This window comes from Mytilus trossulus, chromosome 4, assembly GCF_036588685.1.
Source record: "Mytilus trossulus isolate FHL-02 chromosome 4, PNRI_Mtr1.1.1.hap1, whole genome shotgun sequence".
Classification (NCBI taxonomy): domain Eukaryota; kingdom Metazoa; phylum Mollusca; class Bivalvia; order Mytilida; family Mytilidae; genus Mytilus; species Mytilus trossulus.
In genome coordinates, this window is record NC_086376.1 from 12312957 (window position 1) to 12330243 (window position 17287).

At 32.5% G+C, this 17287-nt stretch overlaps 1 protein-coding gene across 6 annotated transcripts in view; it reads left to right on the forward strand.

The window, feature by feature from the left end:
• Positions 1-17287, forward strand: part of LOC134714698 (multiple C2 and transmembrane domain-containing protein 1-like) — a 95158-nt gene that overhangs the window by 69928 nt on the left and 7943 nt on the right. For all 6 annotated transcript variants that reach the window (XM_063576186.1, XM_063576188.1, XM_063576187.1 and 3 more), the window contains 10 exons: positions 1494-1624; positions 9785-9971; positions 10717-10771; positions 11331-11472; positions 12070-12172; positions 12698-12799; positions 13432-13506; positions 13819-13938; positions 14219-14344; positions 15345-15398. In XM_063576186.1, the coding sequence (XP_063432256.1) occupies positions 1494-1624; positions 9785-9971; positions 10717-10771; positions 11331-11472; positions 12070-12172; positions 12698-12799; positions 13432-13506; positions 13819-13938; positions 14219-14344; positions 15345-15398 (1095 nt within the window). The remainder of the gene's footprint in view (positions 1-1493; positions 1625-9784; positions 9972-10716; positions 10772-11330; positions 11473-12069; positions 12173-12697; positions 12800-13431; positions 13507-13818; positions 13939-14218; positions 14345-15344; positions 15399-17287) is intronic.

The following is a 17287-nucleotide window of genomic DNA, read 5'->3' on the forward strand; positions in this document are numbered from 1 at the left end:
ATTAGGGTCCCAGTACTTATGGTAATAGTTCAGTGTTATTTATTCAGTTTCTTTAGGGATTTTTTATTACTGTTAAACATGAATGTAAAGGGTCCTTTGTGGTCATCTATTGCAAAATCACTGTTCAATTCCCAATATGTAGCCATCATGGCCATACAGAAGTGGATGATAAATATAAGTTACTGTATAAACAAAGCTAAATTGAATTACTGAATGTTTGGCTTTGACAATCAACACATGAAAATCAGTCCAACTCTTAATATTTTTATTGCATTTCAGTTTCAAAATTTATTAATATATCATGATTATTTCTGTCCTTTAAGAAATGCTAATTTTCACTTCAGTGTAAAACTATTTTTCTTATGTAGCTTCTGTTTAGTCTGAGTCTGAAAGGGTAAACTAAAGGTATTATGATTTAGACCCCATGAACAAAGAGAAAGATACAGATAACCAACTTATTTTGGTGGATACTTTATTTTCCATTAGACCCCTTATAGCCAACTTCACACTTATTTTTAAAGCTATTTTTTGTGATGTTTTATATAAGGGATAATCCAAGTTTTACATATGCATATGGTATTGACAACATAACTTGTTACAGTGTGAATTCAAGTAGTGCAGTGTGCCTTTAAAACATCATTGGAATGGTGATAGCAAAACTGTAATATTTAATGTATATTTTAGGTTGTTTCGGTAGGTGTGAATATGTTTTCATTATCATTTTATTATGCTTAATTTCATAGTTTGAAACGGTTATAAATGAGAAAGGTTAAAAAAATACCTCGGGAATTAAGCTTGTATGAATGATTGGCTTTCCTGTAAAACAAAATTTTAAGTTATTGTAGCATTTAAGTGTTTTTTCCTTAATCATATTTTTTAGAGGACTTTCCAAACAAAGATGCAATAGTTATCTTCTATTTTATGCTTGAATCCCTTTCCCATCCTTTTCAACCAACTTAAAGGTGTAGGTTGGCTGTACTATTGATAATACCAATAGTAACACTTTCAGGAGATGTCTTATAGTTTTGGATTTGGAATAAAATTGTAATTGCTTCTATTTTCCTTCCATCACTGCTTATCTTGCCTTCTGATGGTGTTATTGCCAAAATAAATGACAACCACTTCTCAAGGACATATGTTAGTTATACGTCCTTGCACTTCTCTGTAAATATCCATTTGTCATGTTAAATTTTATCAAGAGGCAAGCTTGTTCAAATTATAAATTATAACTTTTTAGGTCTAACATCTTGATTTAGGTTGTTAAATCTAAGATCTTGGGGAGTTCAACTTAAGGAATTTTTATTTCAACAACAGTTATTAATAACATTTCAGCTGAACTGTGAGAAATATAATCAATTTTAAAGTGTTTTGTAGTCGTCAGTGTTTTGTAGTCGTCAGTGTTTTGTAGTTGTCAGTGTTTTGATATAATCATAGTAGTGATTGTCTTATAACTTTCAACTTCAAATAAATATATGTTATATTTTCATTTTCAGCATAAATTAAAAACCTTAAATCCCCGTTGGTTGGAGCAGTTTGACCTAAGAATGTTTGACGACCAATCAAATTTGTTAGAACTTTCTGTGTATGACCACGATTCTAGAGGAAGGGATGATTTTATGGGCAGGTAATAAATTTACTGACATGATGTAGATGCTGGTTTGAGAACCTTCTATAAGCATTTTTCTTTAATTATTGATATACCAATATACTTTAGGCTTTATTTAACTTTACTAGCCCAAAGAGCCAATGTGAGTTGTTGCCATCAATTGGCCTCTGCCTGTTGTCTATTGTTGGTTTTTCATCATCTTTAAACTTTTACACTTCTTATCTGTAGTTATTATACCATTTGCAACCAAATATTTTTTTTAAAGTGAAGTATCAATAATTTGGCAGCCCTGGTTAAATATTGAACATAGGTGTAAGTACTGTAAAATGCAAATCTCTAAATCTATTTGTAATAGATTTTATTGATATCAAAACAAAAATGGAAAGAAATGGCAAAATAAGTATTGAAACAAAGTTGCTGTGTATAATGAATTAATTAATAATCTGTTGCCTTTCCATTGTAAAAAGGTTGCTTATTATCTCATCGGTTATATAGAAATATGTCTGGAGTTGAAGAAATATGTGTTGTTGCATAAAAATAATATATTGTTATATATTAATCCTGTCATTATATGATAGATTTGTTTACATGGAATTGTTAAGGTGCGTTAGAATGTATCATAGATCAATCAAAAACTATTTCACTGCAGATGTAAATTACTATGAAATCGTTCAAATATCTGCCTTTAACTCTTCAGATAAATTCTACTTTATTTTTATGTATGATCTTAAAGACAGAAAATGATACAGATTGTCATGCATAGTAATTTTCCCTGACAATTGATAAAGTTTGAAGTGGCTTTTACGTCCTGTACGTGATGAGATTATCTTTGAGTAAGATCTCTGAGTGATATCCTTGCATGTTGCAGAATCATTAAATTCCATACATTATTGATACTGAGTAGTGATATTTTATATAAACTGATTTTAATGTCATTTCTTAATAATTTACGGTGATCAGAATTTCTTGACTGCAGGTTTTGCTGCCTGTTTTGGATTTTTTTTCCTTTAAAGTAGAAAGATTCATGATACAAAACTATTACAGTGTATCTTATATCTGAGATGAAGTGTCTTATCAAAAAAGCTAGACGGGCCCCGTAGAGATACTTTAGGAAATTAGAGGCTACAAATTGATTCTTTAATATAATGCTGTGCCAGTCAGTAATTAAGATTGTCCAATTCATCTGTTAATTGAACATAATTCAACATAATGATCCGACTCATAGAAGAACAAAGGTGACTTCATAAAAGTATGTTACAAAAGATGTGTAAGGAAATAATTTGACAATGACAGACATGAGTACAATAACTTTAAATCTGGATAAGTATTCCATTTACTGAGGTTAACTTGTGCATAGATAGTTCTGTCAATGCATATGAAATGGGAAAAAAATATTTCCTTTCACAGAGGTTCATATACCTATCTTGCAAGTTGGCAATATCTTCTTGAATAGCAAAACTGATATACATGTATTTTTTTCAGTTTGCTTCAGTCCAAATACTTTTTATAGGTATCCATTAAACCTTGAGAGCCATATTATCGATGTTATACATATAAACCAATTACTATTAACACTGCTCTCAATGAAATTCAGAAATTATCATAAGTATGTATACATTAGTTATCACCAGACCATGTCTTCTGTGGAATTTGTTAAGCAGGCTTCCATTTCAGCATTATTTTCAGTTACATGTATTTTGCATTGGTTTTTTCTTCTCAATTATATTGTATTGCTGCTTTTGGCTGGGCATGCTATTTTTTAATTGATTGATGATGTGTATCTCAAATATTTGTGGTTGTACTAAAACTTATTGTATTTACTGCATTAAAGCAAACCTAAAAATCCTGCCAATATTGTTGAATTTTCGAACTTTTGATTAACATTTAGTTTTGTTTGATTTCCGTGGTGCTTGACATCATATCATGATAGCCATATTTTGTTAATACAGTAATTTACAGTAGATTTTCAACAAATATTCATCACTTTTTTTCGTCACCTTATGTAACAAATTAACTTCATATTTGGTCAGCAAGTTGACTGTGATGCAAAGTAATGTGTTTTTGTTAATTTCTCTGATTAGTAGGACACTTACTTCCTGTATGTGATACTTTTAAATATGAGACGGGGATATGCTTAAGGATATGCTTAACACAGCAAAGCAGACATTCCAGGAGCAGGAGCCAAATAATGGCTCTTTCATAACTCCTCTTTTATATGCTTTTTGCTTTTAATAATTGTATTTGCATTCTTAAATGATTTGGCTTAAATTGTTAAAAATCCAACAGCATGTCTTTTAACATTACTCTGGTTATGCACAACAGATCTTATTTTTAAGTTTAAAAGAACAATGTTTATTTACTTGAGTACAAGCTCTAAAATGTAGGCCATGAATTCATGTACACGTGTCTTGTCAAATGTAGGCCATGCATTCATGTACACGTGTCTTGTCAAATGTAGGCCATGCATTCATGTACACGTGTCTTGTCAAATGTAGGCCATGCATTCATGTACACATGTCTTGTCAAATGCAGGCCATGCATTCATGTACACATGTCTTGTCAAATGTAGGCCATGCATTCATGTACATGTGTCTTGTCAAATGTAGGCCATGCATTCATGTACACATGTCTTGTCAAATGTGGGCCATGCATTCATGTACATGTGTCTTGTCAAATGTAGGCCATGCATTCATGTACACGTGTCTTGTCAAATGTAGGCCATGCATTCATGTACACATGTCTTGTCAAATGTAGGCCATGCATTCATGTACACGTGTCTTGTCAAATGTAGGCCATGCATTCATGTACACGTGTCTTGTCAAATGTAGGCCATGCATTCATGTACATGTGTCTTGTCAAATGTAGGCCATGCATTCATGTACATGTGTCTTGTCAAATGTAGGCCATGCATTCATGTACACATGTCTTGTCAAATGTAGGCCATGCATTCATGTACACATGTCTTGTCAAATGTAGGCCATGCATTCATGTACATGTGTCTTGTCAAATGTAGGCCATGCATTCATGTACACATGTCTTGTCAAATGTAGGCCATGCATTCATGTACACGTGTCTTGTCAAATGTAGGCCATGCATTCATGTACACATGTCTTGTCAAATGTAGGCCATGCATTCATGTACACGTGTCTTGTCAAATGTAGGCCATGCATTCATACACGTGTCTTGTCAAATGTAGGCCATGCATTCATGTACACGTGTCTTGTCAAATGTAGGCCATGCATTCATGTACACATGTCTTGTCAAATGTAGGCCATGCATTCATGTACACATGTCTTGTCAAATGTAGGCCATGCATTCATGTACACATGTCTTGTCAAATGTAGGCCATGCATTCATGTACACATGTCTTGTCAAATGTGGGCCATGCATTCATGTACACATGTCTTGTCAAATGTAGGCCATGCATTCATGTACACGTGTCTAGTCAAATGTAGGCCATGCATTCATGTACACGTGTCTTGTCAAATGTAGGCCATGCATTCATGTACATGTGTCTTGTCAAATGTAGGCCATGCATTCATACACGTGTCTTGTCAAATGTAGGCCATGCATTCATGTACATGTGTCTTGTCAAATGTAGGCCATGCATTCATGTACATGTGTCTTGTCAAATGTAGGCCATGCATTCATACACGTGTCTTGTCAAATGTAGGCCATGCATTCATGTACACGTGTCTTGTCAAATGTAGGCCATGCATTCATGTACACATGTCTTGTCAAATGTAGGCCATGCATTCATGTACACATGTCTTGTCAAATGTAGGCCATGCATTCATGTACACGTGTCTTGTCAAATGTAGGCCATGCATTCATGTACACATGTCTTGTCAAATGTAGGCCATGCATTCATGTACACATGTCTTGTCAAATGTAGGCCATGCATTCATGTACATGTGTCTTGTCAAATGTAGGCCATGCATTCATGTACACATGTCTTGTCAAATGTAGGCCATGCATTCATGTACACATGTCTTGTCAAATGTAGGCCATGCATTCATGTACATGTGTCTTGTCAAATGTAGGCCATGCATTCATACACGTGTCTTGTCAAATGTAGGCCATGCATTCATGTACATGTGTCTTGTCAAATGTAGGCCATGCATTCATACACGTGTCTTGTCAAATGTAGGCCATGCATTCATGTACACGTGTCTTGTCAAATGTAGGCCATGCATTCATGTACACATGTCTTGTCAAATGTAGGCCATGCATTCATGTACACATGTCTTGTCAAATGTAGGCCATGCATTCATGTACACGTGTCTTGTCAAATGTAGGCCATGCGTTCATGTACACGTGTCTTGTCAAATGTAGGCCATGCATTCATGTACATGTGTCTTGTCAAATGTAGGCCATGCATTCATGTACATGTGTCTTGTCAAATGTAGGCCATGCATTCATACACGTGTCTTGTCAAATGTAGGCCATGCATTCATGTACACATGTCTTGTCAAATGTAGGCCATGCATTCATGTACACATGTCTTGTCAAATGTAGGCCATGCATTCATGTACACATGTCTTGTCAAATGTAGGCCATGCATTCATGTACACATGTCTTATCAAATGTAGGCCATGCATTCATGTACACGTGTCTTGTCAAATGTAGGCCATGCATTCATGTACACATGTCTTGTCAAATGTAGGCCATGCATTCATGTACATGTGTCTTGTCAAATGTAGGCCATGCATTCATGTACATGTGTCTTGTCAAATGTAGGCCATGCATTCATGTACACGTGTCTTGTCAAATGTAGGCCATGCATTCATGTACACGTGTCTTGTCAAATGTAGGCCATGCATTCATGTACATGTGTCTTGTCAAATGTAGGCCATGCATTCATGTACACGTGTCTTGTCAAATGTAGGCCATGCATTCATGTACATGTGTCTTGTCAAATGTAGGCCATGCATTCATGTACACGTGTCTTGTCAAATGTAGGCCATGCATTCATGTACATGTGTCTTGTCAAATGTAGGCCATGCATTCATGTACATGTGTCTTGTCAAATGTAGGCCATGCATTCATGTACACGTGTCTTGTCAAATGTAGGCCATGCATTCATGTACACGTGTCTTGTCAAATGTAGTGTACACGTGTCTTGTCAAATGTAGGCCATGCATTCATGTACACGTGTCTTGTCAAATGTAGGCCATGCATTCATACACGTGTCTTGTCAAATGTAGGCCATGCATTCATGTACATGTGTCTTGTCAAATGTAGGCCATGCATTCATGTACATGTGTCTTGTCAAATGTAGGCCATGCATTCATACACGTGTCTTGTCAAATGTAGGCCATGCATTCATGTACACGTGTCTTGTCAAATGTAGGCCATGCATTCATGTACACATGTCTTGTCAAATGTAGGCCATGCATTCATGTACACGTGTCTTGTCAAATGTAGGCCATGCATTCATGTACATGTGTCTTGTCAAATGTGGGCCATGCATTCATGTACACGTGTCTTGTCAAATGTGGGCCATGCATTCATGTACATGTGTCTTGTCAAATGTAGGCCATGCATTCATGTACACGTGTCTTGTCAAATGTAGGCCATGCATTCATGTACACGTGTCTTGTCAAATGTAGGCCATGCATTCATGTACACGTGTCTTGTCAAATGTGGGCCATGCATTCATGTACACGTGTCTTGTCAAATGTGGGCCATGCATTCATGTACACATGTCTTGTCAAATGTAGGCCATGCATTCATGTACACGTGTCTTGTCAAATGTAGACCATGCATTCATGTACACATGTCTTGTCAAATGTAGGCCATGCATTCATGTACATGTGTCTTGTCAAATGCAGGCCATGCATTCATGTACACATGTCTTGTCAAATGTGGGCCATGCATTCATGTACACATGTCTTGTCAAATGTAGGCCATGCATTCATGTACACGTGTCTTGTCAAATGTAGGCCATGCATTCATGTACACATGTCTTGTCAAATGTAGGCCATGCATTCATGTACACGTGTCTTGTCAAATGTAGGCCATGCATTCATGTACACATGTCTTGTCAAATGTAGGCCATGCATTCATGTACACATGTCTTGTCAAATGTAGACCATGCATTCATGTACACGTGTCTAGTCAAATGTAGGCCATGCATTCATGTACACGTGTCTAGTCAAATGTAGGCCATGCATTCATGTACACGTGTCTTGTCAAATGTAGGCCATGCGTTCATGTACACGTGTCTTGTCCAATGTCCAGTTTTCAATAAAAGAGAGATTAGTGTAGTATGCACTCATGATGCAGCTGTTCTAAAACTACATACATTAAATTGATCTTATTATACACGAACAAGTGTATAATACATGTACCGACTTTAAAACATATAAGTATCAATAATCTATTTATTATTGCATTCATCTCCAGTAAAAAGTAAAATCACAAAAAATACTGAACTCCGAGGAAAATTCAAAATGAAAAGTCCCTAATCAAATATCAAAATCTTAAACACATCAAAAGAAGGGACAACAACTCATATTCCTGTCATTTAAAGGTATTTATGCCTGAAGTGTCAAAAGTAAACAATATTTGCAGATAAAAATGTGAATAGCATGACCTCCGGGATTTCTGTGTCTTGGTAATTGTCTAATGGTCTGGAAATCACTTTCATTTCTTTTTCATACAAAATGTAAATTCCACTAAATCAATATCAAACAAGAAAATTCATCAGGTCAAACTGTAGAGGAAAAGGAAATTATTGTACAAGTTATTCAAGAGAAAACACATTTAAGTGCATGCAAGACTTAAATCCTTTAGCAGTAATTGAAAATGAAATAACAACACTTAAAAGTGCAGATGAAAACAAAGGTCCTATGATTATGACTCTTAAGAAGATTTAAGTCATTACATTAGAATTAGTATTCTAATCTTGTTGACAATAAATCACTTTATGCTTGAAGAGGTCTAACTAGTTCAGAATTAATACAAAAATCAATTTGAAATAATTTCCTGTAGGTTGTGTCTAGGATTGATACCTCCCTGAAGAATTATCCATTTTATTCTCATGATTATAACACCAAGTGTTGCTATATTTGCTGTCCATTCAGGGAGAAATGGTTAGAAATGTTAATTGCACTATCCATCAGCCTTCTGTTTAGGTCTGGCACCTAAATGGATATTAGATGGCCATTAGTGATTATTTCAGGCACTTTTGAATTTAAAGATGTCCAAGTCTGATATATTGATGAATAGAAATGCTCTCTGATTGGATAAAACTTTTTCATGATCAGAAAATATCAATGGGGTTGTTTTTTGTTATATGCATATAAATGAGAAAAAATAGAAAAGTTATCTTTGTGCATTTCATTTTGTATGCAACAGTAGTTTCTTCATTTAGATTATAATATTTTATATGCATGAGGTGAAATTTTATTCCCGTTTTCCTAGTCATTGGTAATCCTGCATTCATGTTGAAAAACAACAATGGCACTCTAATTACTTTGCTTTTTATTTTGTTAATGCATGAAGACATTTTGTGTCTTAATTGTTTTCATACCCTATATTCCTTCTATATCTCTTTTTACATTAAATGTTTGTCCCCCTTCTGTACAGAGACTCTTTAAATGTTACCCCCAGCTTGAGGTTTATACTCCAATATTTTTACAGTCTTTCTAAGAGATCTTTTCTTATTAAACTTCATTATTTTGTTAATTTGTTTGTTTAAGGAATTGTTATACAGTCAGAATTAGTTGGCCTAGATTCGAATACAGGTTCCTGCCATGGCAGCTTACAAATATCTTTATTTTCCTAGTTGTTGTCTTGATATTTATTTTAATTCTATATTTTTGAAATGGATTCTACCGCTTATTATTTGTTAGATATATTTGTTATAGTCATTAATTTGTTGACATTACAATGTAACTTGTATCCTGGTGTTCTTTGTAGCATAGATGTAGAGATTTTGACACTGTCCAAATTAGTGCTGTGGTTGAATTGAATTGCCAGCGAGGTTATGATAAGTGTTTGTTTCAAGTTTTAGTACTAAAAAGGGGGAAATTATAATGCTATGAATGTGCTTGTCAATATAAGAAATTAAAAATACTCTTGTAGAATGAATTATAATGAGACTAAACAGAAGACAATGATGTGTCCAAGTCTGAAGTAAAATTCTTTTCAAATTGTTCTTCTGTTTTTCAGAGCTGTTATAGATTTATCAGGAATAGAAAAGGAAGTGACCCACACAATAGACCAACCCTTGGAAGATGAGGGAGGTATAATTAAACTTCTGTTGACAATCAGTGGAACAGTTGGTACGGAAACGATCTCAGATCTCGCTAACTACACCTCAAATCCAAGGGAAAAAATAGAAATCGTTAGAAAATATGTAAGTACTGGTATGAAAACCATCTAGGATCTCGCTAACTACACCTCAAATTTTAGGGAGAAAATAGAAATCCTTAGAAAATATGTTAGAACTTGTACACACACAATCTCAGATCTTGCTAACTACACCTCAAATCCTGGGGAAAAAACTGGAATTGTTAAAAAAAAAACCATGTAAGTACTGGTACGGAAACAATCTCAGATCTCACTAAGTGCATCTCAAATTCTAGGAAGAAAATAGAAATTGCTAGAAATATGTAAGTTCATGTTTTTCCTGGAATTGATAGTACTGGTAGGTTATTTTTCATGCAGTTAAAATATAGTATTACTGATATATCTAATACTATTCTAAGTTTTTCTTTAACTTTTGAAATATCATGTTAGTTCAAAGATTTATACTTGCCACCACCAAAATTCTATGGGCAGTGTTTTTCTTTTTATCAGAGAAGCTACAAAATTATACAATGTAGTTAACTTTTTGAAAACATATTAAAATTGTATTCAAATTTAGCACTGAAAAAGAATAATGATAAGTAGCATTTTGATAGAAAGAGTTAAAGTTATTATATTAAGATTTAATTTGGTTGTTTCAATTGAAAGGTCAGACTATAGAATAATGATTTCTTGATTATTTTTTTAGAAATCCTTAACGATTATCAGTTCACAAATATATTATTTTTCATATTTTGTATATTAAGATTTTTGTTCATTTATTATATATTTTTTGGTCTTTTGTCTATTTTCAGGGTTTATTTAATTCCTTTAAAAATATAAAAGATATTGGTTGGTTGCAGATCAAAGGTAAGTAAAGGCTATAACTTAAATGACTTTATTTAGCAACAGGCTTCATGTGGGATAGCTAAATGCAATTCAAATATCCATTTACATACCATATAAGGCAAGATCTACTAACAAGTTAAGTTTTTCTGAAATAGTTAGTAGACTGTTGATCTTAGAAGGAGTGAAATGAGAATATTCCCCCCTCTTAGAACCTAAACAGACTAAAAGATCAGTAATACAGGATCAACAAATTAAAAATTCTTTTCTCATCTCCAATGTTGTAGAGTTTCCTATGTTAAATATGCACATAGAACAAGTAGAGCCTCTAGTTATAATATTTTCAGGTTTAACGATATTGATATACACAAGTAATTTGCTTCTTCTTCTTAAAGAAGAAAATGAAATTATTTTAAGTAACAGAACAAAGCGTTACATATTTGGGGCAAACAGTGTGTTTTCACTGTGCACTGTATCACCAAACACAAGGTTTTTATAAGTCACTTTGATAAGAATGACTTGATGTAAAGGAAAGTTTGAATAAAATATGAAATCTTATAATGTATGTATATTCATTTTTCAGCTTTTCGAGCTCAGGGACTTATTGCTGCAGATTTCGGTGGGACTAGTGATCCATTTTGTGTTTTAGAACTAGACAATGCAAGATTACAGACTCAAACAGAATACAAAACACTTAATCCTGAGTGGAATAAAGTATTCACATTGTAAGTATATGGTGACCTATAATTGCTTAAATTTATTTCATATAGACTGTTTATAGTTGAATATCAGGTTAAAGCTTTAGTTTAAGGTAGTTTACCATGAGTTATGTAGACAACCATCAACTTATTGCCGAGCCAACAAGTTCATTTAGTTGTGAACTTTTTAATATTTCTGCATACCTGCCATCTGTCACTATTTGCGGGGATTTCCCCAAAGGAGGCTCCAAAATGGAAATTTTGAAAGAGCAATTGTGTCCACATTTTAAAAAAAACAGTAACTTTTATAATAGCTATAGGCTTGTAAAAGTATAAAGAAGCCAAAAAACAACATTAAAATATATTTGTAGGCCACATTAAAGGTTTTGTAGGAGTTTGAGAGTCATCTTGCACCAAAAACCCTCATGAGCATTGTGAAAAGTTGACAGGTATGTTCATGTCAAATTAGGGTTTTGACTCAGATTTGTCAGTTCACTCAACATGGGAATGTGATAGTGTAAACAGGGTATGGTGTCATATCATGTATTCTTTCATATTTTCATTTTCTGAGAAATAAGATATTGGTATTTTATTTTTACTATTTTTACTATTCTTTTTTTTCAGTAATATTAAAGATATACACTCAATATTAGAAGTTACTGTTTATGATGAAGATCGAGATAAAAAAGTGGAATTTCTGGGGAAAATAGCTATTCCTTTGTTAAATGTAAGTATCATTGAGAGAATGAATCGACACTTCAAATTATATAAAGAAGAAGTGCAGATATGTATTGGTGTTGCAGTTCATTTCATGTTCCATTTTTTTTTGGGGGGGGGGGTTAAACCATGAATGATAATTGTTTTAAATGATCTAAATTAAGGAACAGTCCAGAAACGTACTTTGCAAAATATAATTTTCTTGTGAACCTGTGTATTAAAGTCCAGGATGTTTTCCCCATTGGTACAGTCCATATCCAGAAACTAACAATATACCATATAAAGGAAGATGCAAATCATGTGACATTAAGCAGTCATGAAATTCTCACATTCTCTCTCATCTCAGTGTTGGACGACATTTATTCTTGTTGTAACTGTTTTCATATCTTACCAATCATAAATATGAGCATCTATACTTGTTATATGAATTATCTCAAGCTAACAACAAATATTCATGATATAAAAGAAAATTAAACTCTAAAAAATGAATATTGCTGGCTGTATTCCTTTGATAATTACAGAATTAACTTTACAGGTTAGATGTGGTGAGAAGAGATGGTATACTTTAAAGGATAAAAAGTTACTAAATAGAACTAAAGGTGCTATAATGTTGGAAATCGATGTGGTTTATAATCCGGTAAGAACATTTGTTTCAATTTGTTTTATCTGCAACTTTCTTCTCATTCTTACAATTTCAAGGCAGTCGTATATTTTAGTGCTAGCATATTTCTACTGTAACCTTTTCAATGACAATTAACTTTTCAGTTTTCAAAAGCCAAAATATTTTAACTTTTAAAGTGTCTCATTCTAACACAATTATCTAGGAATATTATTTTGAACTCTAGCTGTTATTTTGACCTAGCTGTTATATTGACCTCTAGATGTTATTTTGACCTCTAGCTGTCATTTTGACCTCTAGCTGTCATTTTGACCTCTAGATGTCATTTGATATTTGAGTTGTTGACTCAACATACTGTAAATTCAGAAATTACAGCTAGGTTTTTATTATTGCTAAAAATAAGACGGAGTTGTAAACGCAATAATTTAAAGTCGCATTTTGAAATATTTTATATGAAGTAAACAGTATTTTTCTCAAAATCATAAAAATATAAATCGCATTCAATTCTAGAATGACAAAATTGCAATGATTTTTGAATTTACTGTAGTCTTTTGTTTTGATAATAATCAAACATTTGACGTTTCTGGTTGTAATTATAGATATTTGTAAAACAATGTCTGAGTATTCTATTTAATTATTGATTTTTGTAGGTAAAAAGTGCAATTAGAACAGTAAACCCTAGAGAAGAGAAATATATGAAGCCAGAACCAAAGTTTAAAATTGCAGTAAGTAAATTGTTTGAGGAACATTTTGTTTAAACATTTTAACAATTTAAAAATATTGGAAATAAGTTATTTTAATGACAGTTTGCAAAAGTAAGTATTTCTATAAACCAAGCTAATGAAATTGGAATGTCCATTGAATAATATTCAAATGGTCATTATTCTAATTTAGATGACCAAAGTTTAATATATGTGAGAGGAAACTAAAACTGCCATATGCCATTATGGTTTAGTGGCTTTTATGATATCTTTTTGAGTGTTTCAATAATTGGCACGAATTATAAACCCCTTTATAAGAAAGAATTTACTTTTCAGACAATGAAGAGAAACATAGCTAGAGTAACACAGATGGTTTCATCATTCACAGAAGTGGGAAAATTTCTAAATAGTTGTTTTGAGTGGGAGTCTAAACCTAGAACAATCACTGCCTTTATTGTAAGTTATACAGAGTTAAAGCCCTTGGTTTAGATATGTAATGGATTAGATTAAGATTTCATCAAACTGAGAATTCAGTGAACCTTAGCTGATCTCAACTATCAGAGACTAAAATACTTATACACTTGTCAAAATCTTAATAATTTTAAAGGCCTTTCTTTTAGATATTGTAATCTATTTGGTAAAATTTTTAAAACTTTTTTTCAGATAATGACTTTATAATTTAATGATTTATCTCCTCAAATCATCAAAATCTTATAAATGATATACTGTTTTGTAGGTCTATCTTGTAGCAGTATGGTTTTTTGAGCCCTATATGCTGCCTATAACATTATTACTGGTTTTCTTAAAGAATCTTGCCTTTTCTTCCATGCAAACTGCTTTTTCTACAGAACCAGCAGATAATGTAAGTATAAAAGGAAAGAATAACATTATACTCCATTGATTTTTTATGCCCTACTCTTAGGAATTATGTTTTATGGTCAGTGCATCCGTTTGTACGTTCATTCATCTGTCCGATCATCCGTCTGCTCATCTGTCCTGCTTCAGGTTAAAGTTTTTGGTCAAGGAAGTTGAAGTTCAATCAACTTCAAACTTAGTACACATGTTTTCTGTGATATGATCTCTCTAATTTCATTGCCAAATTAAGAGTTTTGACCCCACTTTCATGGTCCACTGAACATAAAATATGATGGTGCGACTGGGGCATCCGTGTACTAGATATAGGGACACATTCTTGTTTTTACACAGTTGTTTGTCACAGATGCTGTAAACACAAAACTCTCAAATCATAAAAGTTATCCTAAAATTAACCAGATTGTAAACACAAAACTCTAAATAAAATCATAAAAGTTATCCTAGAATTAAGCAGGCAATAGTTATTGACACGGCTACTGAACAACTCAAGGCAATTCAAATCAAACATTTTTTTGACACTAACCATGTTTCAATACAAAGAGTCTGAAATAAAAAAGGTTGCTCATTGCCTCAAGTCTTGGCAGTTTGTAACTGCTTTCATCAGAAACAGCAGAAAATCTTAAAAGCAGCATAGAATTTCATGGAGAATCTATATAAAAAATCGACAAATGGGACAGATGGCTTCTATTTATAGACATGGATATATATAGAACTTAGTACACAACGGTTACCCTGGATTTCAGACAGTCGAAAGGACCTTTTTCTGGATATTTGTTATCTGTGATTCAGTAGTTTTCAGCTGAAGAGGAATTGAGATTAAATCGTGCCTGGATTCAGAAAAGATTACAGGCCAAGGGTTATGTATTGTTAGAATGAGTCCCCTTCTATCACCCATGAAAGGACAAACAACTAAACCAACTAATAATTTGATTTAAATATTCTCTGTTTTTTATTTCTATATTCTATATTCTTTATCTGTTTGTTTCCAGTTATACGTAGATGAAGATGATGATGATGATGACGATGAAACAAAATTGGAAAAGGTAGATAACCCTAGATTGACAGAAAACCAACAATTGATACAAATATTTTATAAATGTTGTTGAACTGTAAATTCAGAAATTGTAGTGTGCATTTATTAATGCAAATTAATTTTAAACTAAAATGAGATTTAAATTTTTGCAATATTGAGAAAAATCATGTTTATTATTTCTTTACACTTTTAATTTAAAAATTTAAAATAAGGTGCAACACCCATAATGTGTTTGTATTTTGTTTGGTATATAAAAAATTAAGAAACAGATATTGACAGTACACAAAAAAACAAACACAGGGAAACAATTTTTAAATGGTGTACCTTCCTTGTCAGACCTTTCTTGATAATGTTCTGACTTAAATTTCCTGACTAAAACTTGGATTTGAAAATCTCATTTGAATTATTTTTCACTTACCAGAAACCAAGTGACCATTGTTTTAAATGTTTCTTATTAAATATGAACTATGTCTTGCTCTACCAAGAATGCAAGCTGTTTGAAGCATGGGAAATATATAAACTCTTTCAGATGAATGAATTAACATAAAGTTTTGATAACCAAAACTATCTTATCACTTTTACTGTTGTATACATGTAGTTGGTGTACTGTATATTGGTCGGGGAACTTGTAAAGAATGAAGATGCATGACAAATTATTAACAAAAAAACTTGTATGTCTATCCCTGTGATGTTAGATGTATTACTATATAAGTGGGGGTATTTTTTTTAATTTTTTTTTAAATATGTCAAAATTTGAAAAAAAATGTACTAAGATTAGATTTTTTTTTTTAATTTCTCCAAATAAAAACCCAACGGTTGTTTTTGAAAAAGTAAAATGAGGATGACGTTCACAGCAATATTAAGGGAAATTATAAAATAGTGAATCCTAAACTTTGAATGTAAGTTGCCTATCTTTTTCTTTTTGAAAAACAAAATGTTCATTTTTGTCTAGACTTTGAAACATTATTAAAGAGCATTTTATTTCCCACTAAAAGTATAATGGCATGCATACTTAAAACAATTAAGTAAGCTTGTGCAAAACATTTTTTTCTCTTTCTATGAGCTAATTACTTTATATATTAAGTAAATCTCCACAAAATTTGTACTTGATTGTTACATTTTCTAGGAATCAAGCTATAATAATGTATTAAGGACACTCTTAGATTAACATATTCAGTGTAGGTTTTATTAAAAGAATTAACATTTTCATATCTTTTTATTTACAGAAAAAGGTAAATTAATTTCTTCAGGTAGTTAACACCTGTCTGCACCTCGACTCTCTAACAAGGATTTAATTACATGGTTATAATTTCCCAGACAAAACAGTTTATTCAGGGACATTTTAACTACACATCTTCTAGTAAATCTTTTATGATGAAATTTCTTAGATAACTAGTTATCTAATATTCTTAGAGGAGTGATTGCAAACATTTAGAATTTTAGTATTTTGGGGGAATTTTTCTGTCTTTTTCTGAAAGAATTTAAAATTTATAAATATAGTTTAGAATTAGTTTTTCCAAGTTTTATTTTGAATAGATATGTCCTGAATAACTGTTTGAAGAACTGTTTCCTGTATTTGTGTCTGGTTTATTGACATTTTAACCATTTGAGCTGGGGTTTGCTTAATAATTCTGCTTGATAATAATATCTCACTCATCTCACCCTCTCTTAACCTCAAACTACTTATAGTACATTCACTCTATGCTGTATGGTGTTTCTCACTTATTGCTAGATATTAATAAATCATACAAATAAAAATTGTAAAATTTCATGCAGACAGATTTAATAAAATGATTTGATGTCATTTATTGAACTGAAAAAAAGTGGCTCAGGGATATATGAAACAAATGTATGATTTCCCATAAAATTCAAATATAGCAAGAGGATATTTGATGACAT